This window comes from Petaurus breviceps, unplaced genomic scaffold, assembly GCF_028583685.1.
Source record: "Petaurus breviceps papuanus isolate PSGF00001 unplaced genomic scaffold, PetGlider_PUasm1.0 90654, whole genome shotgun sequence".
In the NCBI taxonomy this organism is placed as follows: Eukaryota; Metazoa; Chordata; class Mammalia; order Diprotodontia; family Petauridae; genus Petaurus; species Petaurus breviceps.
The window spans coordinates 5,257,752-5,283,225 of NW_027187301.1; the positions used below are offsets into that span (position 1 = coordinate 5,257,752).

At 41.2% G+C, this 25,474-nt stretch overlaps 3 protein-coding genes across 7 annotated transcripts in view; 2 read left to right on the top strand and 1 right to left on the bottom strand.

Annotated features, from left to right (window-relative positions):
• LOC138143680 (golgin subfamily A member 6-like protein 22) overlaps positions 1-7,287 on the bottom strand; it is a 39,414-nt gene extending 32,127 nt beyond the window's left edge. Inside the window, exons 1-2 of one of the 5 annotated variants that reach the window (XR_011163778.1) lie at positions 7,187-7,287; positions 3,445-3,711 (exon numbers count right to left, since the gene is read on the bottom strand). The gene's annotated coding sequence lies outside the window, so the exon portion shown is untranslated. Of the gene's footprint in view, positions 1-3,444; positions 3,712-6,977 lie in introns of those variants that run through there. The other 4 variants (XR_011163779.1, XR_011163777.1, XM_069064910.1 and 1 more) reach the window with 4 other exon arrangements.
• Positions 7,288-9,482: 2,195 nt separating this feature from the next.
• LOC138143772 (glycerol-3-phosphate dehydrogenase 1-like protein) overlaps positions 9,483-25,474 on the top strand; it is a 40,281-nt gene continuing 24,289 nt past the window's right edge. Inside the window, exons 1-3 of the mRNA XM_069065045.1 lie at positions 9,483-9,537; positions 10,206-10,404; positions 16,357-16,534. Coding sequence (XP_068921146.1) covers positions 9,483-9,537; positions 10,206-10,404; positions 16,357-16,534 — 432 coding nt within the window. The remainder of the gene's footprint in view (positions 9,538-10,205; positions 10,405-16,356; positions 16,535-25,474) is intronic.
• On the top strand, positions 24,009-24,971 carry LOC138143681 (small ribosomal subunit protein uS2-like). The gene has a single exon (XM_069064911.1). It carries the CDS (start codon positions 24,084-24,086, stop codon positions 24,969-24,971), a length of 888 nt encoding a protein of 295 aa, XP_068921012.1. The 5' UTR covers positions 24,009-24,083.

The following is a 25,474-nucleotide window of genomic DNA, read 5'->3' on the forward strand; positions in this document are numbered from 1 at the left end:
CCAGTCTTCCACATGGCTGGGTCCTAGATACTGAACCTTCTCAATGTTGATACCCCTTGCCTGGGCCTCTACTAATTGTCCTTTGGACCTCCCTATCTGTTGCCTGCCTCTCACTTGGTTGGATAGAAAGCCTGGATCTTAGCTTTGACTGACTTTTTTGACTAATGGTAATTGTGATCCACTTATCCTTTCCTTCTATAGAATGAAGGCCCAATTTTGCCTGTCCTTTGAATAACTAAATGCCTGGTTCTCATGTTTACAATTTTCCCCAAGTTCAATAAGTAAGGCATCATGCTAGATGCTAAAGATAAAGGACAAAAATGAAAAAGAGAACAACCTGTGTCCTCAAGGAATTTATATTCTACTGAGGGTTATGTAAACTTAATTAAATATTTTATAGCTTTCTTCCAAACATCGAGGTGAAACGTTTCACTGAGGGACAAGGAATTTTGTTTCTAGAGCAAACGGTCTTGAGGAAGATGAGACAGTGTCAGTGAAGATAAGCATAGATGGAATATGGCCATGAGTTGGGGGCTTTTGGACAGAATGCCACTGGACACTTGGGGACTAGAGAAGGAAGAGGGAAATTAGAAGGCGGTATCAGGATGCAGAGAGGGAGATGAGAGGGCTGCCAAAAACAAACCTTCCTGATGTCACAATTTAGCAGAAAATCCTGGCTCCCAATCTCAGGGGTGTGTCACGATCACCTCAAATACTGCTTTTAGTTTTGGGCCATGCATTGGTCACTCCACAGACAACAACTTCCAGTAGGTACAGTTGATGGTGATGTTAGGGAGTCACTTGATGAAAGGTGAATTTAACAATTCCTACAAAACATTTACCAGCACAACCCTAAAGCTGCTACCCGTGGAGTTACAATTCTCCCTGCTGGAAGTTTTGAGGGGAAATAGAGCTTAGAGATGGATGAGTGATGATGACAATGGGGAATCCGATCTTGATCCTAAAGCCCCTTGATTTTGATAAAAAAAAAAAAAAAAAACAAAGTTGTAAACTTTTGTTAACCATGATAAAGAGCTGGAAAAAGTACCAGCAAAGGGCAAGGTCCCAGTTGGCTCCCACTTGGTAAGAGAAGGAATGCTTGCCTCTGTTATCTGTTATCACTGGTGCCTGGCTCAAGGTCCTGCAGCCCCAGAACTCTATGGGGCCTCAGGGAATAGTCATAATGGCTGGCTTCCCTGCATCTGGTTTTTCCCCTATTCCAGTTCCAGTTTCCCCTTGTTTCAGTTTGTTTATCTTGCTTTGCTGTACTTGCCTTGTAAAGGAAATATGCCATTCTTGCTCTATCCCCAGGCCAGATTCCAACATAGTAGGACAGAACCATATTTTCTATGGGGGCTGAAAATTGCATTAAAGGGTTCAGTTCAGATTAAAAAAAAATACAAAGTCATCATCTTCCTCTTTTTACACATTTCCCTATTTCTGTTGAAGGTACCATCATTCTTCTGGCCATCCAAGTTCACAACCTCTGCTTTATTCTTCATTCCTTTACCTTCCCTTTCCCCACATCCATATAATCAGTTGCCACTCTTGCATTCCATTGATACCCTTACAACATCTCTGCCTCTGACCTCTTTTTTCTACTCATGCAGTCACCACCTTAGCTTTAGGCCCTTATCACCTTTAGCCAACTATTGCAATAATCTTCCAGTTGGGTGTCCTGGTTCCTATCTCTCACCACTCAAATCCACCTTCCACACACCTGCCAAAGTGATTTTCCTTAAGCACAGATCTGACCACATTACTCCCCTACTCAATACACTCCAATGGTTCTCTTTTATCTAAAGGATTAAATACAAACTCATTTTTCTCTCGTTTGTTTTTAAAAGACCTTCACAAACTGGCTCCAACCCATCTTTCCAGCCTAATTATATATTTCTCCCCTTTCCTCATTCTAACTGGCCTTCCTTCTGTTCCTCACACCTGACACTCCCCTGTTTTTGTTCAGTCATTTCAGTCATGCCTGATTCTTTTGTGATCCCACTTGGGGTTTTCTTGGCAAAGATACTGGAGTGGTTTGCCATTTCCTTCTCTAGCTCATTTTACAGATAAGGAAGCTGAGGCAAGCAGGGTTAAATGATCTGTCCAGGGTCACACAGCTAGTAAGTTTCTGAACCTGGGTTTGAACTGAAGATGAATCCTGACTTCAGGTCTACTGTACCACCTAGGTGCCCAACACTCCATTACTAAACTTCTATTTTTTATTTTTGCATTTCTCTGTCTCTTTGTCTGTCTCTGTCTCTCTCTGTCTCTGTCTCTCTCTCTTTCTCTCAGTTTCAGAAACCATCTCCCTTGATCTCAATGAGGCTAATGACAAGAAAATACTCAGATACACTGCTCAGGTCTACTCTGAGTCAGCCATGCCTGGGGCAACCGCTTAGCCCACTTGGATACCTCAATGAAGCAGTACCCTGAGCAGTACCTGGCTCATCGGCTACCAGGCCTGGGCTGCGGCTTCTAGCCTGCTGTAGGAGCTTCAGAAGCTTGCCCTCCCCTCCCACAGTGCAGCTTGTGGTGGAAGGCGCAGAGTTGCCCCTTCAAGAGACTGCTGCTCTTAGCAGAATCCCCTTCCATGACCCAACAAAGTGCACACCAACTCTTCATTCTACTCTACCTCTTCCATGAATTGATTCGAACTCTTGCCCTCTCTGTTCCACCATGCCACATAGCTGTCCCCATGAATTCTTTTTTGCTTTTTGGAGGGGGGAAGGCAGTGCAATTGGAGTTAAGTGACTTGTCCAAGGTCACTTGATTAGTAAATTGTTAAGTGTCTGAGGGTGGATTTGAACCCAGATCTTCCTAACTCCAGGACCAGTGCTCTATTCACTGCGCCACCTACCCACCCCTCCATGAATTCTTACATTTCTCACCAGACAAGTAGATGTACCAGTTCCATCTGGTTATGGTTCCATCATCCTGACATATATTACATGTCAGGTGAAGAATGAGACCACCAGAGCTTAACATGTTTCTCTGCAGAGCTTAGGGAAGGTTCTCAATATTCTTTCACTGTACTGGCTATACTAGAAGAGAAGATTTGCTTCACCTTACTTCAAAACTGAACGTGAAAAGTTTCCCATCATTCAGAAAGTGTCTGTTTCCTTAAATTCAAGTATAGCTAATCTGACTATTTAAGAATCCCATCTTTTCTTGTTGACCTTCTATTATTTTTATCTTCTTGGAAGCTAGTTCACACACACACACACACACAGAGAGTCTTGTCTTTTCCATATTCTTAATAAGTTATATCAGTTTGTCCCCTTGATTAATCACAAAACACAAATGAATAGTTAACAAAAACTTAGTAAATTCCCAAGTGTCTTAATTTCACTGGTCTACTAGTGAATAATGCAATAATGTTCTACCTACTCTCTTAAAAAAAAGATAGGAATTTAACAAGCATCAAGAGACATGAAATTTCCATATATAAAGAACAGAAAGGATTTTATATATAAAGCCATGAATCTCTGTTTCTGTGTGACCTTTTTATGGAGAATTCTGGAGAAAGGTGCTAGAAAGGAATGCATGAGGAAGCAGGTTCAAAGTTTTTATGGCATCTTCCATCTTGAATACCATATATGAAACATTAGGTGCCCAGATCTTCTCTTCTGACATTTTTGTACTTCAATTTTCCACAAAACAATCTCACAGGCAGTTCCACGATATTAGTGCTAGGAGATTCTAGGGCAGCACCTGTAAGTCATGAGAAACTATAAGTTATTTATGTGTAGCTTGAAACACATTTTCCTTTATCTGGAGGTATCATAATGGCAGGTAGAATCCTGGGACAGCCTACCAAAGCTTAATTAGTGTACCCAAAATATAATGCTAATTATAATTAGTGCTACTTCAGCTATACTATTTTTCTAATATTGTTTCTCTAGGGAAAATGCCTTCTTCCAACATGAAAGTCAGGATCCCATCCCCACTCCATCCCTGAAGGCTCCTCTGACAGCAGGAGTATGAGGGGTGATTTTTGTAGGAGACAGAAATAGATACTGGGCATTGGTAACTAGAATCACTTCTACATTTGCATAGACTTTTCACCCAGCTGTTCTGAATTGGGGAACAGAGAACAGGTTAGAGCAAGGAGGGGGGATAATTCAGAGGAAGCTGGATTTCCTCTGCCTGGTATATGTCTATACTAGTTCCTAAGTTAAGAACTGCCCATCATGAATTCTGGTTCAAAATTTGCCCCTTTGGTCACTATAGAATTTTCTTGCATATTCTTTATAACAAATAATAGGTTCTCACAAGGGAGTGACTAACTGGTTTTAACTCCAGTTCTGCCACTAATATCTTGAACCTGGGCAACCTACTCTCAGTGTCTTAGTCTATAAAATGTAGGGGGAAGGGCCAAGGTGATACATGCTTTGTAAATCCTAGCTATAAGTGATGCTGAGACTGGAGTATCATTTGAGCTCAGCTGAAGAGATATGAGCTGCAGTGAACTAAGCTAATTGGGTTTCTACATGGTGATTTGGCATAAATAGTGATCTGGGAGGGAGAAGCACAGGGGGAAGGTGGGGCAGTAGGTTGTTAAAGAGGGGAGGAGTCAGCTCAGCTTGGAAAATGGAACAGATCAAGGCTCTGGTAATGGGATCTGGCTCAAGAGTTATCTCTTTTCCTTCTATGCAAGAAAGAGGGGAGGTCAGCCTGTAAATAAAAACAAACAAATGAATCTTTTTAAAATGAGAAAGTAGAACTAGAAAGGGTATCTAAGATAATCACCAGTTCTAACATTCAGCTACTCTTTTCTGCTTGGTGTCTGAATAAATGTATTTGGGCATATAAGAGATCTATTAAGGGGCGGCCAGGTGGCTCAGCGAGTAAGAACACTGGCTCCAGTGTCGGGATGACCTGGATCAAATCCGGGCTCAGATACTCAGCACCACACCCAGAAATAACTGGCCGTGTAACCTTGAGCAAGTTACTTAACCCCTATTGCTTTAAAAAAAAAAATAGATCTATTAGCCACCAGTATTTTAAACATAAGTTGAATCAGTTTCAAAAATCAGGAACACTACATAAAACAGAATATAGCGAATGGGTCAAAGACATTCATGAAGTCACCAGCTATTTCCTTGGGCAATCTTTGGATTTAATGTTCAGTTTTAGTCTATTATTTACATAATTTTAAGATTGAAAACTTTGACTCATCAAATCTAAACTCAGATATACCCCAAAGTGACCTGGGTCATTACCCAGTCCCTTTTAAAAGATCTCATTCTATAGTCATAAGGAATCACTAGTTCTTCCTTTTCCTCAGCAGAGAGGAGCATTCCTTCTTACAAATAAATTTTTTTTTTGGAGGGGGCAAGGCAATTGGGGTTAAGTAACTTGCCCAGGGTCACACAGCTAGTAATTGTGTGTTAAGTGTCTGAGGCTGGATTTGAACTCGGGTCCTCCTGACTCCAGGGCCATGCTACCTGCCCCCCATTACAAATAAATAAATTTTAAAAAATATCTAATAGCCAATTAAGGCTCGTCACCTAGATCTCATAGGGGATCTCAAGTCTCTTTGTTCTTTTTCATCATAGTGAATTTATGATCCTGCTTCAGCTGTTACTACCCAAACCATCTATTTATTGCTCATTTGATTTTTCTCTAATCAGGAATATTAATGACTGGTTCAAAATTATCCTTATTCCATAACTAGGAAATCTGTATCTATATACCCATATCTATCTATATACATTCATATATATGCAAGGTCCTGGAGGTCACTATTAAAAGTTACTCCTAGCTTTTCAGAGCATCAACACTACTCTGGCTGTGAAACTCATATTCTAGAATGACAAGGGATGCCATTCTCTATATGCCTAAGGGCACTGATATTACATTGGCCACAAACTTGAGCTCCGGAATGGTAACATGCCAAGGACCCTCCTGACCTTTCAAACTCACAGGTCATTGACTCTGTGCCCTTCACCAGTTTCCAAGCTCTCCCAAGAGTTTCAAAACAAAGAGATATTAGTTGAAGCTGATGAACTTATATTGAATGCCTCTACAGTTAATCAGAAGTCTCTTCTTCAACATATGTTTACCAATTGGAACTGAAGAATGTCTGCACATGGCTCCATGGCCTCTATTTCCAAGGCCCCTTACATGACATCTCAAATCTCCTGGAAGCAGTTCCCTATCATCCCTCCACTTGAAGACATACCTTCCTTGTAGAGACACTATCTGAGGCACTCTAGAAATCACCAAACCCCAATTTCACACATACTACAGGCTTATGTGTGCACAACACACACCACTTGTTTGTGAACCTTTTTCAAGTTGGGGCTTAGGATGACATTTTATAACACTTTGTTATTGATAGCTAAAAGGACTAAGGAAGTGTAGCAGCAAGCACCCCAGCGTCCCCAGGGTGGACTGCCAACACAAGTTCTTGGATCAAATCAACATCTGGGTCTTTCAAAGCCAGGGGACTCTCAACAATGGCTTCCCAGAGTTTCATCTGATCAAATCACAGAACACTTCTTGAAGTGAGCCCCAAAACAAAGCTACACATCAGGGCTTATATAGCCTTCTCCTGGCTCAGAGAATGTAACAACCTTTTGGACCCACTGGCCAATCAAAAAGTATCTACTGAAAAACAAGCCTCCTACCCCAGGCTCCAGGTGCACTTTAGCCTAGGGGCAGGGAAGATCTTAAAAATTTACATTTCCATTAGAGGAAGATGCTTAAGAGCAGAATAAATAAATCCCATAATTCAGATTATTTATGTGAATTAACAGTACATGTATAAGTTTAAATAAAGCCATAAGCAAAGAAAATCTTTATAGAATTATCTAAATAATAACCTGTCTGTAATAGTTGTAGTGTGGGGGTATAGCAGCATCCCCAGCATCCCCAGGATGGCTGCTAGCACAGATTCTTAGATCTGCTTTTCTAAAGGAAAGCAACTCAAAATGGGTTAACAATCTTACTTTAATCAAACATATGTCATTTACCTAGTTCAGGGGAAAAAGTCAGCACCCTGAACTTCAGAGAATACAAGCAGAATACAAACAGAAGTTACAAGCAGACAGAGAAACAGATCAGCAGACAGGGCTTCCAGCTGTCTGACCATTACATCCATACCAAGTCAGTTACCAGAGAGGGAAGCACCAACATCTGGGTTTTCAAAGCTGGGGGGCTCAACGGCTGCCCAGAGTCTCACCTGGCCAAATCACACAACTCTTCCCAAAGTGAGCCCCAAAGCAAAATCTCACATCAGTGTATATATAGCCTTCTCCTGGCTCAGAGAATGTCACAAACCTCTTGACCCATTGCCCAATCACAAAGTAACAAGGTGTGGACATTCCTGAAAAACAAGCCTCCTACCACAAGCTCCATGTAACAACATTCAGCCTATTGGGGGCAGAGTATATTTTCAAATCAGGGAAGATTCTCAGAGTCACTTAAGCCTATCAAGGGGCCAAGAGGCAGGGAAGATCTTCAGATTCCCATTCCCATAACAGGGGGCATTAGGACAAAAGTACATTGTGAGCCTTCAGTTCTACTTTGCCTGTCAGTGACATCTTAAGAGTACCTGTTAAGGTATTAAAGCTCACTCTCCTCAGGTTTGAAGGTTGGAGGTCATCTATATCTCCAGGATCAGGTTACTTCAGGCCACAAGGATCTGATATGACCTCTCCTAAGAGAGGTTATATTAGAGATGTTCCTATATGGATTGATGACCCCAAATGTGTTTCCCATCATTGAAGAGTCTTTTTTTTTTTTTTGCCTTTTGGAGGGCAATTGGAGTTAAGTAATTTGCCCAAGGTTACATGGCTGGGTTTTTTGTGTGGGTGTTAAGTGTCTGAGGCCAGAACCGAACTTGGGTCCTCCTGACTTTGGGGACGGCACTTTATTCACTTCGCCACCTAGCCCCCCCGCATTTAAGATCTTTAAGCAGAATCTGGATGGGAAATAAGAGAGAGATGAAAGGCAGAGGTGAAGCATGCCCATATGTGAATATTTTTTTTTTGATAGAATTTCAGAAATAGGTAAGGGGCATCTGGAATGCAAGTAGTTAGAGAATACTGGAGGAACTCATGTCCTCAAATGGGTCAGCCATGCCTAAAGGAGTTCCTTCAAAGTACCCTAAGAAGGAGAGGTCAAATAGGCAGGAGAAAAATTAGGAGAGATTAATGTCTTGAAATCCTAGAGAAAAGAGAATATTGTAGGAGAAGAGGGCAATTGACAGAGCCAAAGGCTGCAGGGAGAGGTCAAAATGAAGAAGTTCACCACAAAATGATGAGGTATAGGGTTAGGAGGACTTGAGACACCAAAATGCCAACACTCCGGGTCCTGCTGAATCAATTCGACTCAAGTCTTCTCTCAGCCAAAGAAAAGTAAAGTTTATTAAAAGTTTGCTTGTACTGGACACAGGGTAAGGTCTGTGTTAGAAAATCCTATGGTGCTCTCACACACGTGGAGGGAAGATGGGGTCTTTTATGCAGAAGGTTGTGGGAGGAATCTAGGGGTGGTCTAGAGGAGGAGTTTGGGGAGGGTCTTCAGGAGGAGTCAATGAGGTAAATGAATGATTAAGGGTGGGAAGTTACTAGAGGCCACCTGGAGACTACAGACAATGTTGGGCTAGGCCAGTTCCAGGGTGGACAGATATTTTGATAGGCTCAAGGGTTGGAAGCAGATGGACAATGGAGGGCTAGGCTAGTAACAGATGTCTGGGCCCAGCCACAATGTAAGGCTTATGGCCTCATCCAAATACCTTATCAAATGGGACGATTTAATCAGAGTCCAAGGGGGGGGGGGGTCCCAGAGCCTGTACCTCAAAGATTCAAGGAGAGCTCAAGGAGCTTCCCAGAGCCTGCACCTCATCAAAAGGAGGATAGAATTGAGGAAAGGCCATTAGATTTGGCACCTAAGAGATCATTGGTAACTGGAGAAAGCAGTTTCAGTGGATAATGAGGCCAGAAGCTTGATTGTAGAGAGTGAAAGAAAAGGAAGTGGAGACATCTATTATAGCAGGCCTTATCAAGAAGTCTGGCCACAAAATGGAGGAGAGATATAGTACAATAGTCAGCAGGGATGGATGGAGAATGGGGGAGACATTGGCTGTAGGGAAGCAGTCAATAGGCAGAGACAGATTCAAGGTGAAGTAAGAATGGAGATAATAAAGGTGGCAGTGTGTCGGAGAAGATGGAATGGAGTGGGGTCACTTGTGCATATAGAAGGGTTTTGCCTTGGTGAGGCCACTTCATTACATGCGACAGGGGTAGATATGTGAAGAGGAGAGGAGAAGAGGTGGGTAGGTCTCAGGGAATGGCCTCAAATTTTTCAGTAAAACATGAGGCAAGATTCTTAGCTGAGGAGGGCAAGCCATGGGATGTTTGAGGAGGGACTTGAAAGAGAGGTGTAAAAGGGTGCCTTGTAGCAGTGAGGACTTATGGCAAATCCCTTCACCTCCCTGGGACTCAGTTTTCTCATCTATTAAAGTTGGGTTGACCAAAATGGCCTCTGAAGCCCCTTCTAGCACCAAATGCGCACTCCTATGCAAGGTGCCTTGTAAACTTTAAATTGCTATAAAAATGTCAGTAGTAATTAGCCGTGTGACCTTGGGCAAGTCACTTAACCCCAATTGCCCTCCAAAAAAAAAGAAATGTCAGTAGTAATTATTTTTATGATCCTAATCATCTAAGTACAGCATTGTCAGCTTAGGGTTATCCTTAGCTAAGCAGCAGCCTCCCTCAGAAATCTAGGGCTCTCTGCAAGTAGTACCACAAAATCACAGGAGCTAGCAATCCCTAGGCTGGCCTTTAGGCTGGGTGACATTCCATCAGGGAGGATAACATATAATAATACATTATACAAGATAAACACACACAAAGCAGATAGGAGGTTACCTTGAAATGGGAAAGCACCCAAGTGGATCAGGAAGCACCCCCTGCAGAAGGTGGCCCTTGAGCTGTGACTCCAGGAAAGCCAGGGATTCTGGGGGTGGAGATGTGACCGGGCTGCCTTTCAGGCACTGGGGAGTGAGTGAGGAGGAACTGTATTTAAGCCTCTTTGCCCCTTCTTCAGAAGGTCCCTCACCTACAAAAGGGATCATTTGGTTTCTCTTCTTTTCTTTCAATCTCAAGGGGGCTAACACATCAGTGGAAGAAAGAGGCAGAAGTAGGCAACAGTCAATGATCAGTAGAGGACACATTAAGAACCAGCCCCTCTTGTACCAGCTCCTGGTCTCGCCAGTTCTGCTTGGGGTGCTGTTAGAAGTTCCATCACGGAGATTCAAGTAGCAGCTGCAGCTCTACGGCTTGTAAAGCATGGCTCGCTCCCAGCAGAGTCCACTACAAAATCAGCTCCTGCATCAGACAGCTCAATTCAGTGCCCCCCTAGGGGGCTGAAGGTGTGCATTGTGGGTTCTGGAAACTGGTAAGTAATACATTGGCTGGAAATGTTGGGAAGGGGCTTCCAGACCTGGAAATGCTTGATTCCTTGATCCATGTGTCTTTTGCAGAAGCTGGGGAAACTGTACTCACCCTTGGCTTTGACATGTCCCTAGTGTGAGGCTTTTGTTTTCTCATTAAGCCCTTAGTTTTCAAAAGCATTCTATTTCTCATTTTGCCCACACCCCTCAAGGTAAATGTTTACCAACCAACTCTCTGGAAATAAAAAAATGTACGTATGTATGACACATTTTAAAGTTTAATCTGCATTATTAACATCTTTTCCATCACTTTCTTAAACAAAACAATAAATCAGATCCTGATTTTGTAGCATTTGCTGATTCCCATAGTCTTAAGTACTCACACTGAAAACTCTGTCTCTACCCTGCTTATGGAGGGGTAGATCTAAGCTAAGCTCTGAGACTAGGGGTAGACAAAGGTAGGCCCTTTTCTATACCAGGGACCCTTTTTAATACTACATAAAGAAGGGCACACATGTTTGATGCCAAAATGTTCTTTATTCCATAGCATGTGGTTATTTCATTTTGGGGTCACATGCGTTCTAATGTCATCTTTAATTCTCCAGTATACTGTATTCATTTGTTCATTAAACAGACATTTATTAAACCAGTATCCTTTCCTAAAAATTTTGTTTTATTTTATTTTTGCTACATTTTATGTTCTGAACTATCTCCATCCTTCCCCCCATCCCACACTAGATAAGGCTTCCATTTCATACACACATGTATATATGCATGTATACATACATATATGCATAAATACATAATAAACATGTTAAACCATGCTATACATACTTCTATTTATCAGTTTTTTTTTCCTCTGGAGGTGGATAGCATCTTTCTTCATAGGTCCCTTTGTAGTTGATTTGAATATTTATAATATACAGAATACCTTAGTCATTAACAGTTATTCTTCAAACATTATTGCTGTTACTGTATACAACATTCTCTTGGTTCTGTTCATTTCATTCTTCATTATGTCATGCAAGTCTTTCCATTTTTTTCTAAATCAAACCTGCTCATCATTTCTTATAGCACAGTGGTATTCCAGCACAACCATCACAACTTGTTTAGCCATTCCCCAGTTGATGGGCATCCCCTCAATTTCCAGTTCTTTTTTTTTTTATTAAAAAAATGTTCTAGCTCTTTGCCATCAGAAAGAGAGCCACTATAACTATTTTAGAATCTATTGGTTCTTTTCCTTTTCCCCTCATCCATTGGGAAACAGACCTAATAATGATATTGCTAGGTCAAAGGGTAAATATAGTTTTTAACTCTTTGGGTATAATTCTAGATTGCTTTCCAAAATGGTTGGATCAGTTCATAGTTCCACCAATAGTGTATAAGTGACACGATTTTCCCATAACCTCTCCAACATTTGTCATTTTCCTCTTCTCTTATTTTAGCCAATCTTATAGGTATGAGATGATATCTTAAAGTTATTTTAACTTGAATTCTCTAATAATGATTTAGAATATTTTTTCATATGATTTTATATAACTTTGATTTCTTCACCCAAAAACTGACTGTGTTGAGTAGAGTAAAGCCAAGATGGCAGAGAAAAGTTAGGGACTCCCCTGAACTCTTCCCCAGCCCTTCCAAACAACTTTAAATAATGCCTCAAAACAATTTCTCGAGAGGCTGTGATAGTAATGGAATATAAAGATTCCCCTGTATTGGCTTGGTTTTCAAATTGATTGTGTTAAAACCCAGAGCTTGTTAATTCCACCTGTGGGATGGACTTGTTGATGTGAAAAGAGAGTCCTGAACTGGGAGGAGCTGGTGACGTAGATTTGGAGAGACAAGAGAGAGGCAGAAGAACTTTTTGGAAGCAGTACCTTGTGGAGGCAGAGAGAGACTGAGAGAATTGCTGGGGGCCACTTTGAATTGCCCTGGACTTTTGAGACCTGCCCCCTGAGCTGCCAAGGACTGAGGAGACATGGCTGTTTTGCTGGTACTTTGTCTGTCTGTTTTGATGTTGTTTTGCCAGACTTGTCCATTGGTGAAAGACAGTCCTGTTGAAGAAGTCCTGGAACCTGGCTGTTGGCTAAGAGCTCCTGAGACTGTCCTGCAGACAGAGAGTGAATACTGTCCACTGGTGAAGGACAGTGCTGTTGTTGCAGGGGTCTGGGAACCTTTCTGTTGGTTCAGAGCTACTAAGACTGTCTTGCAGACAGAGAGTGAATATTGTCCACTGGTGAAGGACAGTGCTGTTGTTGCAGGGGTCTGGAGACTGTCCTGCAGACAGAGTGAATACTGTCCACTGGTGAAGGACAGTGCTGTTGTTGCACGGGTCTGGAGACTGTCCTGCAGACAGAGAGTGAATACTGTCCACTGGTGAAGGACAGTGCTGTTGTTGCAGGGGTCTGGGAACCTTTCTGTTGGTTCAGAAGCCCTGAAGAAGGATTTTCTTGTTGTATGTTTACAGAAATCCTGGGAGAGGGTTTTGCTAATGTTTTCAGGGGTTCTAGGACTGTTCTACAGACAGAGGATGAATTAATGAAGGGACAGGCAATGTATCTTGTGGCCTTGCTAAGCCTTGTCTCCCCAGGAACTAAGATTGCTGAGAACTTGCCTCATGTCAAGATGAAGAAAAGACCTCCATTTGGGTATTAAGTGCTGTGCTTAAACTTGATGTAACTCTGGGGTAGATTCAATTGTGATCCTGGGGTGGGGAACTTTTGACCTTTTTGTGTTCTATGGTTGAACAAATGAATGTACTTTACTTATGGTTGGAAACTAATCTCCATTTGAGAAGAGGGGCTTTGTGGTGGACTAAATGAAGGTACAGCCTAGGGGTGGAGTAGTATTTAGAACAGGGACTTTGTAATTGATTGAATGATTGGAAGGTCCTGGGGTGGGGTAGTACTTGAAGATTATTTAATCACATTTACTAAATGCTGTATTTTGAATGATGTCATGTTTTGATCTTCTCTGTTCTTGGTTTGTCACTGAATAAAATGGAGAGCACCTATGCTGGTATTCTGAAGCTTGGGAAGTTGCCTTTCCTTGGCATTACATTACAGAGGCAGAACCCACAAAAGGACAGTGCGAAACAATTTTTCAGCCCGAGACAACTTAGAAAGTCGGCAGGTAAAGTCTGTTCCACCAGGGTAAGAGTGGAGCACAGGCTGCACCCCAGTAGAAGAGTTCCAGTCAGGCCCATGAGAGAGAATCACTCTTTGGGGTTGAGAATTCCTCCCTCTTTTTCCAGTCCCACCTCCTTCCATCCCAACAATCATGTTATTGGAAAAACTGGAGCAGAGAGAGACATACCAAGGACAAAAAGGTCTCCCCAGAAAAGGAGAGCCTGTCACACTTCTGTTTTTCCACTGTGAATATTGAAGGTAAGACGTTTGAGGGCTGATGCCCCAAAGGAACTGCTCTGTCTCCCATCTGGCCATGGAAGTCACTATATCCTGTGTGCCCGTTTTTATCTGTGGTGTTTAAGCTTCTAGAGCAGGGGGTTCTTAATCTGCAGTCTGGGGACTTTTTCTAAAAAATAGTTTGATCATTGTATTTCAATAAAATTGCCTTCCTTCATAATCCCAGGCATTTTATTTTATGTACTTTAAACATAATTCTGAGTAAAAGGGTCTATAGGCTGCACCAGGATGTCAAAGGGGTTTGTGATCCAAAATCCTCTAGATGAGAAGATAGGGCTTATTTCTGAGGGACAGATCAGCAAGGGGGAATCTAGAAGCTTTGTCTGGGATTAATCAGGCCTGGCTCTAAGAATATTTTTGTGGCCTTGGGTAAATCACTTCAGCCCAGTGAGTGAGGATGGGACGCATTCTGTGCATGAGGAGACTGCCAGGGCAAAGACATGGATACTGGAGACAGAATGCCAGCTAGGAGATAAACAACTACTTTTCTTGACCTAATTCTGCCCAATAATGCCAACCTTGATAAAAGTGATCACTCTCTCTTAAAATCTTTGATATCTGATCAATGCAATGATCCAAGTCAATTCTGAAGGACTCATGAAGAAAAATGCTATCCACTTCCAGAGAGAGAAGTGATGAACTAGACTGCAGACTTTCATTTTCTTTATTTTTCTTGCTTTTTGTGTGAAATGGCTAATATGGAAATGTGCTTTGCATGATTTCACATATATAACTGGTATCATATTGCTTGTCTTCCAAATGGGTGGGGGAGTGACTAGAGGGAGGGAAAGAATTTGGAACTCAGAATTAAAAAAAAAATGCTAAAATAAATTTTAAAATTTGGAAAAGAATCGAAATATAAAATCTTGGATCGAAAAGGGAAAGAATATCAAGAGTCTTATGTGCCCTATAGATTGTGGGAGAACAGATCAGAATTCAGATTAAAGGATGGGGGAAGATCCTGTAGCCTAAAATTCTTCAGGAAAATTGACTCCACTGGGCTCAGAGGAAGAGAAGGCATACTCCAGTCTCTCTTCCTTCTTCATTCTAGACTGCCCCCATCAACTCAACAACCTTTCCTTGAGGTTCATTCTGACTCACACACACACACAGAGCATCCAATCCAGAGATCCTCAGAGAGGTTAGTACCTAACACAGTCTTTCTCTCTACTCCACCCCATGCCATCCTACCTGATATTAAAGGCAATTGAACTTGAGAATGGCTTCTAAGTTCCTTCCCTGCACTAAAATATACATTTGTTGAGTAACTGTTATGTTTCAAGCATTATCCTAAGTTCTAGGGATACAAATACAAAGAATGAAATAATTCCTATTCCCAGGGAGCTAACATTCTAAAGGAAGAAACAATGTGTGATATACATGTGTATATTTACACACACACACACACAAATATGTATATGTTGTTCAGTTTTTCTGACTCTTCTTGACCTCATTTGGGGTTTTCTTGCAGAGGTACTGGAGTGGTTTCCTATTTCCTTCTCCAGCTCATTTTACAGATGAGGCAAACTGGATGAAGGGACTTTCCACAGGGTCACACAGCTAGTATACATCTGAGGTCACATTTGAACTCAGGATGATGAGTCTTCCCGACTCCTTGCCCAGCACTTTATCCACTGCACCATCTAACTGTTCAATTCCCTTTAATATCAGGTAGGATGGCATGGGGTGGGGTAGAGAGGAAGACTGTGTCAGGTACTAACCTATATGTGTGTAGAAGTTGGTATTTGAGCTACTATCTCTTGAAGGAAGAGAGGGATTCTTTGAAACAGAGGTGAGGAAAGACAGCATTCCTGCAATGGGGAATGGCCATTGCAGAAGCATTGAGTAGGTAGATGCAATGCCATGTGTGAGGAACAGAAAGGGGTCATTTTGATATAAATGTGTAGCTAGGAAGGGGATTAATATTTGATCCTAAAGGCAATAGGGAGACATTAGACAGTGAACAGGGAAGTGATATGGCCAGACCTACACTTAATGAAAATCATTTGGGCAGCAGTATAGAAGACAGATAATAAATCATGATAATAATAGCTAACATTTACATAGTTATTTTGGAGAAGTAAATGGCAAACTGCCCCAGTGTATTTGCCAAGAAAGCCCAAAAATGGGGTCACAAAGAGTTGGGACAGGACTGAAACAATGAAATAATATATAATGTTTACTATGTGCCAAACACTATTCTGAGTGCTTTACAATTATTATCTCATTTGATCTTTTCTTTTTTTTGGAGGAGGAAGGCAAGGCAATTGGTGTTAAGTGACTTGCCCAAGGTCACACAATTAGTAGGGTGTGTCAAGTGTCTGAGGCCACATTTGAACCCAGGTCTTTCTGACTCCAGGGCCCATACTCTATTCACTGTGTCACCTAGCCGCCCCTTTTTCTTATACTCAACTGGACAGCTAAGCCACAATAAATTAGCCATTGACTGAGCTCATTCTTGTCACTTCTCAGAAAGCCTTTAATTCTGTAGGACTCACTTCCTTCCCTTCCTTTTCCTCTCTTCTTTTGAAGGGGAACCACCATTGCAAAAATCATTGGCATTAATGTCATGAATTCCGAAACATTTGACAATGAAGTGAAGCTCTGGGTGTATGAAGAGACAGTTGATGGAAGGAATCTGTCAGATATCATCAATGAGGACCATGAGAATAAGAAGTACCTGCCAGGATACAAGTTAACTCCTAATGTGGTGAGCAGGATGACCACATATCCCCTCAGGCCCCGAGAGAAACTAGTCTACTCTCTAGTCCAGTCCAAGCAGAGTGGGGCTGAAGCCTCATTCAGCCATCCTGGGTATTTGTAGACAGTCCCATTGTAGATAGTCCCACTGACTGAGTTTCCCATTAGAAAGGAAGGCAGGAAACAAATATTAGGTGCCTACTATTTATTAGGCACTGTGCTAAGCACTTTAAAAATATTCAATCCCTACAACAATTCTTGAGTTGTTATTATTCTCAATTTACAGTTGAGGAAAGTGAGGCAAAGGAGATACTAAGTGACTCAGGCTGGCTTTGAGCTCAGGTCATCCTGACTGAACCACCAAACTTGCCATTACCACAGGTCCAAGTACCTGAGGTTAAAAAAAAATTTTTTTTTGCTTTTTGGAGGGGGGAGGGCAGGGCAATTAGGGTTAAGTGACTTGCCCAAGGTCACATGGTAAGTAAGTGTTAAGTATCTGAGGGCAAATTTGAACTCAGGTCCTCCTGACTCCTAGGGCCAGTGCTCTATTCACTGGACCACCTTGCCGCTTCTACATATGGTTTTTAATCTTGAGGTCTATGAACTTAAAAAAAAATTCTTTCCAAGCTTCTCTGCATCCATTATGTTCTGTCTTCTAGTAATATTCCAAGACATTCATGGACTGCAATTTATTTAGCCAATCCTTAGTTAATTTGCATATACTTTCTTTCAAAATGATTCATCAATGTCTATCCCAGATTGATTCTTTTGAATGGACAAACTAGGCGATCTTTTGCTTCAATTCTTACCTAACCTTAGATGGCTTTGGAGGAGAAGGTGAGGCTAGTGACTTTGCACAGCCCTCCCTTGCTTAAATCCAATTCAATCACAAGTCATGGCATCATGGTCCTATTCAAGATGATGCCATGGTCCTCTGAGAATGAAGGACAAATTGTGACCTGTGAGGAGTGTGAGCTGCCCCAATGGGGAACCCAGATGGCCAATTCCTTCCACAGTTAGGCAACTCAGCTTCTTTTCTCCTCTTTCCTCTCCTCTCATCTCCCGCCCTCCAATGGAGTATCATATAAGGCCTTACCTAAGGGTGTTCTGCCCAAGGGAAGGCAAATTTTGATGGTTGAAACTACCTAGTTATCTTGGGGTTTACTTGGTAGATTTCTTTCTTAAAGACCATGCCTTAAACCCAATTCATTCTGGCTCTGATTCATTGGTCAACAATAGGTCCCTGACCAAGCACCACTTACTGGTTATTTTGGGGGCCCTGATGGCTCAGAGTAAATGTAAATAGTAATTACAGCAACCCTGAAAATCTTCTCTCAATGTGATTTTTTTTTTTAATTAAAGGGATCATCCCTTGACTTACTTCTTAAACAGAGCTAATCACTGAGAGTGTGTTGGCCTCATTCAAAGTGAGTACTGGGAAAGATAGTAACTTAAAAGTCCAAGGTCTCCCACTGCATCCTAGGCCATCTCCAGTTGTCCTGATTTATATCTGGCCATTGGGCCCAGATGGCTCTGGAGGAGAGAGTGAGGCTGATGATTTTGCATAGCTCTACCTCACTTAAATCCAATCCACTTGCAAGTCAAGACATTAACCTTCCCAATGTCTACTTGGTCCTCTTCAAGAGCGAAGAACAAGCAACAATTATTTGCTACTACACAAAAGTGCTGCTAGAAATATTTTTGGGAAATTTGGAAATTTCTTCATATCAATGACTTTTTTTGGGGGAAGAGCAGCCTGATCTGTATGGTGTAGAGGAATCTCTAGATTAAACAGCATGGACATTTTAGGACCAGTGAAGACTTTTTAAGCCAGGAGATTGGGACATGTTTGGAGGCAGTCGGGAAAGAACCACTGGATCAAGAGGGATTGAAAATGAGAGATTTGGGATTGAGGACATAAACAAGTAGAAGGATTGAACACTTTGAGACAGAGGTACTGGGATGGGATGCTGAGGGGATTTCAAGTTTGGGGTAGCTTCAGTTTTTCCACTGAACTATGAGACCATCCATTGTGGACAGGATTGTCCCTTCTAAAAATTTACATTTAAACTTACAGTTAGGAGACATTTGAATCAGGTGAAGGAACCTATGAATTTTATTTTATGTATTTAAAAACATTATTCTGAGAAGGGGTCCATAACTTCACCAAAGTGCCAGAGAAGTCCATAACATAAAAAAAGATGAAAAGCACCCCCACCCTACCCTCCACCTTGCTCTGGAGCATTGATGATTTAAAGATATCTTATAATAGGTAAACTCTTGAGGTCAGAGAATTTGGGCCTGAATCCTGTTCCTATTCCTTAATTCCTGTGTGACCTTGGACAAATCACTTAACATCCCTGGTTCTATTTTTCCTCATTTATAAGGGGATTAGACTACATAGGCTTCACCAAGATTTCAAAGGGGTCCATAACACCAAAGAGGTTAAGAACACTGGGATTAATTTAACTTTAAGGTCTCCAAGTCTAAATAAGCATTACCAAATAGTATTATCAAAGAAAATGACAGCAGTGAAACAACTCACCAAAATTTATGAAATGCAAATAAAGCAGATGTTGGGCCAATTTTTATATCTCTTCAACAAAAGAAAGACTAAATCAACAAATGGGTCATACAACTGAAAAACAAACAAAAACTAGAGAAGCAATAAAGCAACACTTCCAAAATTAAAAAAACATCCAAATAGAAATACTAAAAATGAAAGTAGAACTTAACAAAATTGAAAGGAAGCTGAATAAATTAATTAAACTGATTTTAAAAAAATATAAGATAAATAATTTGTTAGTCTGATTTTTAAAATCAGAGATGGGAGGCAGAATATAAGATACAAAGAATAATAGAAGACCAGTTTAGATAGGAATAATGGATAGACCACCAGCTTCATTCAAGAAAGCCTGAGTTCTAATCCCATTAGTCTGTTCTTTCACACTGACTGGCTTTGTGACCCTGGGAAAGTCATTGAACCTCTCAAGGCCCCAGGTCATTCTCTTGGTTAATAAAGTACAGGCCTGATGTTGATCTGCCTTGGTAAAAGGAGAGTTTTTTTCACCTAGAGTTCATTACAGGAGGGTCTTCCCATCCAGAATGATTTTTTTCTGACTAGGTAAAAAGAGGTCATTTTTCACCTAGCCTTAAGCACTGAATGGGTGCTGCCTCAGACAAACTGAAACCTGGAAAAGATCTTATTTTAAAAAGGCCAAGATCCCCCACCACATCTGGGACCATCTCCAGTTGTTCTGATCTTATCTTGCCACTGGACCCAGATGGCTCAGGAGGAGAGAGTGAGGCTAGTGAGTTTGCACAGCCAGCCCTGCCTTCACCTAAATCCAATTCACTCAAGACATCACCTTCCCAATGTCATTGGTCCTCTTTGAAAATGAAAGACAAACAAATAACAATAACAACAATATGCAGTATATTGAAGAAAAATACAAATACTGTCCTCTGTTTTTTTGTCACAAATCTGTCAGAAACAATCTTTTATTATTATATCATGATTCTAAATGTAAACATTTTTCTTCTTGAGAGACAAATATCCAAAATGACAGGCTATTTGTTCCTTCTGACTCTCTCCCACGATAATTTGAAGAAACATAATTTATAAAATTCTTGAACATAGGCAGATTTCACAATGATAAAAGAAACAATTATGTAGCTCAGAGTTAACATTTTACCCAAGTAAATAAGATAATAGTTACTTAATCTTTCTAGTAACTAGTATATAGGTATCTCTCTTTCTAAATCTGGGTACCATCCTTAATCCATTTTTCTGAGCCTTAACTTCCATTCTTGCCTTTTTCCTGAAAGGAAGGTAAAGGGGTTAAGCCTGAGGAAAAGGGAGAAAAAGATTTCAGTGGAAGCTATTTGGAACTAAGCCCAGCAAGTTAACAGAATTGTGCATATCCTTTGACTTGACTATAACCACTATTAGGCTTCTACCCCAAAGAAATCAAAGAAAGAGGGAAAAGATCTACATCTACAATAATGTCTCAATTATATTTATATATCATAATTTCTTTAGCCATTCAAATAGGTGTTGCAATGGATAGACCGTTGGGCTGGGCCTGGAGTCAGGAAATTGAGTTTAAATTTGGCCTCAGACACTTATTAGCTGTGTGACCTGGGAAAGTCACTTTACCCTGTTTGCCTTAGTTTCCTCATCTGTAAAATGAGCTGGAGAAGGAAGTGACAAACCACTTCAGTATCTTTGCAAAGAAAACCCCCAATTGGGGTCATGAAGGGTCAGGACGTCCCCTTAGGGTTTCTAATTTTTGATTATCATGACAAGAGTTGCTATAAATATGAAATGCACAGTTTTAAAGGAAACTGATAGAAAAAACATTATGAACATGTTGATGCAAAGTGAAGTAAGCAGAATTAGGAGAACAATTTATAAAGAAAAACTATTTTGAAAGACTTTAGAACTCTGAACAATACTAAAAAGTTCTAAAGAATGATGATGAAACATGCCACTTACCTCCTGATAAGAGAGGTGATGAAATTAAGATACAGGAAACATAACTTTTCAGACTTGGCTAATCTGGGTATTTGTTTCACTGAACTATGACTGTGTATCAAAAGGCACATTTTTTAAAATTAAAAAACAAGATAGGTTAAATTGACTATTTCCTTTTTTGGGGTGGGGGGAGGGGTAAACTGGAATGTCAAGGGAATTGACATACAGTTTACCTAGATTTTAGCAAAGTATTTTATAAAGTCTTTCCTGTTATTTTATGATGCTTAGCATACTACCTGGAACACAGCAGGTAGTTAATAAATGTTTATTAACTAGAAAAGATGGGAGAGGTATGGGCTAGAGGGTAATCTACGAAGACTGGATTTAAAATGGATTGAATTGCTAAACCTAAAGATCAATCATTGATTGATCAATCATTGACTTGCCTAGGATTACACAGTTAGTAAGTATTTGAGGTCTAGATTTGAACTCAGGTCTTTCTGACTCTGTCAGGCTCTTCGTCACTTCTTTTCTCTTCAAATTAAGTATCAAAATACAACCTATTAATACAATTAATAAAAACTCTGAGCTCCCAAGCAATCTTGATCACAAATTGGAAATGAGGTTTTTCAACGCCCACCCCCCCAAAAGAAAGGCGGTTTCTCCTCAAAAAAGAAACAAAGAAAATGAGGTTTCCTAGAAGGTTAAACTTGGTGTAGCCCATTATCCCACTGGCTTTCTACCTTATCCACACTCTATAGCAAAGACACCAATTCAGAATACAATAAAACATCATTTTATTTTCATCTAGAAAATCATTGTTAACATAAACATCTGTAGCTCCAATCATGGCAGCACACCTGAGGACTGCTACTGTGAACAATTTTAAGGATCTAATTGCTTGGTATAATGAATTCTCTATTCAGAACTGAACATTGTTCAGTAAAGCAAAACATTCATAGCAACATCCTTAAGTAAAACACATCATTATATATTATATTATTTATATATAATACTATATTATATGTATAATATACTATTTTATAATATAGATTATCAACACAGTGTCATATGGCACATAGCATATATCATTGCATTCAGTAGCATTCCCCAAAATACTTGTTTACACAATCAGGGGGTCTCAGTCTAGGGTCTTCCATAGTACAACACATCATGCAACATATATCATTGCATCCCCAACATCAGGAGGTCCCAGGTTAGGGTCTTCTCTTGTACAAGGTATCCTTAAGGGGTAGCAGAAAATACACCATCCACCCCTAGGTCACTGTAAGACCAATTTCCTTAATCAATACCACGTGTCCAAGTAAAGCCCTCTTTCATCTTAACTCAAGGCTGACTTCCAAGTCCCATGGCTCTTACTCTGTGGGCTGACCACACTCCCCTAGATTCATATGTAGGCAGCTCTCTGCTCCCACTCCATGTCTCAGCTCACTGGGGACTACTACCTCTCTTCCTGCTCCTGCCTTCAGCTCCTGCTTCTGTGAAAACAAAAGCTTAATAGGGCAACAACAATACTGGTGCACACTGCTAGCACCATCATCTCAATTCAACTCCAAAGTCCAGAGGTTCTGTAATAACAGCTCAGTTCACTTCAACAGCTCTCAAAAAGGGGTTCAAGCTAAGCCTCCCTCCCACAGGCAGGTCTCTGCCCCACAGCTCTATTTGCTTTCTAAGTTCAGAGGCTCCCTCAGCAAGTCTCTGCCATCAGAGGTCTCCTCTCTGCTCTCAGAGGTCTCCTCCCAGCTCTTAGAGGACTTTTTTCCTGTCCACTCAAGCTGCTTTTCTCTCTGAGCACTGAGTGGCTCTCAACACTGGCTCCCTTAATGCCTGCTTTCTCAATACCAGCTCTCTTTATATACAGTTCTACTCAGCATCTGATTGGCTTGAGCCCACATGTACGGATCTGATTGTTTAGGGCCCACTTGCGCATGTCTGATTGGCTCAATGCAGAACATGTAAGACTGAGGCTGGGAAACTGAATAACACACACAGAAAAACAGCAAAAAAATCCCACTTTGCTTGCCATTATAACAACCAATAACTAAATTTTTAAAAGCAGCTTTTAAACTTAGTGAAACAGTACCATCTTGTTGTATATAGCAATAAAACAAAAATGGGAGAAACAGGAAGAGAGAAGAATCATCACCCTTCCATTGGCTTCTCCAAATAATTTCAGTTCTTGCAGTGAATCATATCAAGACTCCAACCAATGCCAGTTTTAGAGTTGTTGTTCAGGTGGTTTTCAGTCATGTCTGACTCTTTATGACCCCAGTCTGGGGTTTTCTTGGCAAAGATACTGGAGTGGTTTGCCATTTCCTTCTCCAGCTCATTTTACAGATGAAGAAACTGAGGCAAACAGCGTGAAGTGACTTGCCCAGGGTCACACAGCTAGTAAGTGTCTGAGGTTAGTTTTGAACTCAAGAAGATGAGTCTTCCTGATTCCAGGCCTGGTATTCTATCCACTGTGCTACCTAGCTGCCCAGTCTTTCACCTGAAAAACATCTTCCAGTACTTTTTCCTGCTCAATGTTTCTCCAATCATTTTCTCTCCCATCCTTCTTACATATTAGTTCAAAAGTTTTTGGGTTGGCATGACCCTTCTGGATCCAAACCACACAATAGTCTATTGCTTCTCAGTTTGAGAAATGACCACAACTCTAAGGGACTTTAGAGCTTACCCCCTTTGAAAAAGCAGCCAATCTTTAATAACTGATTGACAGGAAATATTTTCCTTAGTTGAATTAAACAAACAAACAAACAACCCTAATATTCTTTAAGGGTAAGTCAAAGGATCACTTCTCTTGATCTGGCTAACTATAAACTAAGAGATGCTCCATTGATTAACCTTGGAACCTTCCTTCTATCTAATCCAGTTTCCTGGAATCTGAATTCCTTTCTTAACTTGTTTTAGTGAATTATTGAAAACTATTACAGAAAATCATGGGGTCCTTAATTCAAATGAGATCAAGAACTTCAGACTAGCTTTTCCGTGCTGCCCCGAGCAGGGTTCCATACGGCGTTGTTCTTGGTTTCCGTCATAACTTTTAAGGGAAACTTTCACGATGTCCGGAGCCCTAGATGTCCTACAGATGAAGGAGGAGGATGTCCTCAAGTTCCTGGCTGCAGGAACCCATTTGGGCGGCACCAGTCTAGACTTCCAGATGGAACAGTATATCTACAAAAGAAAGAGTGACAGCATCTACATCATTAATTTGAAGAGAACTTGGGAAAAACTTCTGCTGGCGGCTCGTGCCATTGTTGCTATTGAAAACCCAGCCAATGTTAGTGTCATCTCATCCAGGAACTCTGGCCAGCGAACTGTTCTGAAATTTGCTGCTGCCACTGGCGCCACACCTATTGCTGGACATTTCACACCGGGCACCTTCACTAACCAGATCCAGGCAGCTTTCAGGGAGCCTCGCCTTTTGGTGGTCACTGATCCTCGGGCAGATCACCAGCCTCTGACTGAAGCATCGTATGTTAACCTTCCAACCATTGCCCTGTGCACCACAGACTCCCCACTTCGCTATGTGGACATTGCCATTCCATGTAACAACAAGGGAGCTCACTCGGTGGGTGTGATGTGGTGGATGCTGGCCCGTGAAGTCCTGCAGATGTGTGGTACCATCTCCTGGGAACACCCCTGGGAGGTTATGCCTGATCTTTACTTCTACAGGGATCCAGAAGAGATTGAAAAGGAAGAGCAGGCTGCAGCTGAGAAGGCAGTGACAAAGGAAGAGTTTCAGGGTGAATGGACTGCCCCCGCCCCAGAATTCACTGCCACTCAACCAGAGGTGGCTGATTGGTTTGAGGGAGTACAGGTGCCATCTGTGCCCATTCAGCAGTTCCACACAGAAGACTGGAGTGCTCAGCCAGCTACAGAGGACTGGTCTGTGGCTCCTACTGCTCAGGCCACTGAGTGGGTAGGAACTACCACCGAGTGGTCTTAAAACCCAGATGCTCTAATAGTGTTGGAAAAATGCTGATTGAAAAATAAACGTTGGTTTCTTAACATAAAAAAAAAACTTCAGACTAAAACTAAGTTAAAATATTATTTCTTATTATTTCCTAAAATAAAAAGATACCTTAATGGAGATGCTTTAATGATCAGCTAGGTGGTTCAGTGGATAGAAGGCCAAACCTAGAATCAGGAAGACTCATCTTCCTGAGTTCAAAGCCAGCTTCAGACACTTCCTAGCTGTGTGACCCTGGGCAAGTCACTTAGTTCTGTTTGCCTCAGTTTCCTCATTTGTAAAATGAACTGGAGAAGGAAATAGAAAACCGCTCCAGTATCACTGGCAAGAAAACCCCCAATTGAGACATAACTGAACAACAGCAACATTGGAGATGCTTCAAAGGTCAGAGTCAAAATAAGAATGTGGGTCTCAAAGATGGTGGAGTAGAAACAGAACTTCCATGGGGCTCCAGCTTCCACCTCTTCCAATTCATGTAA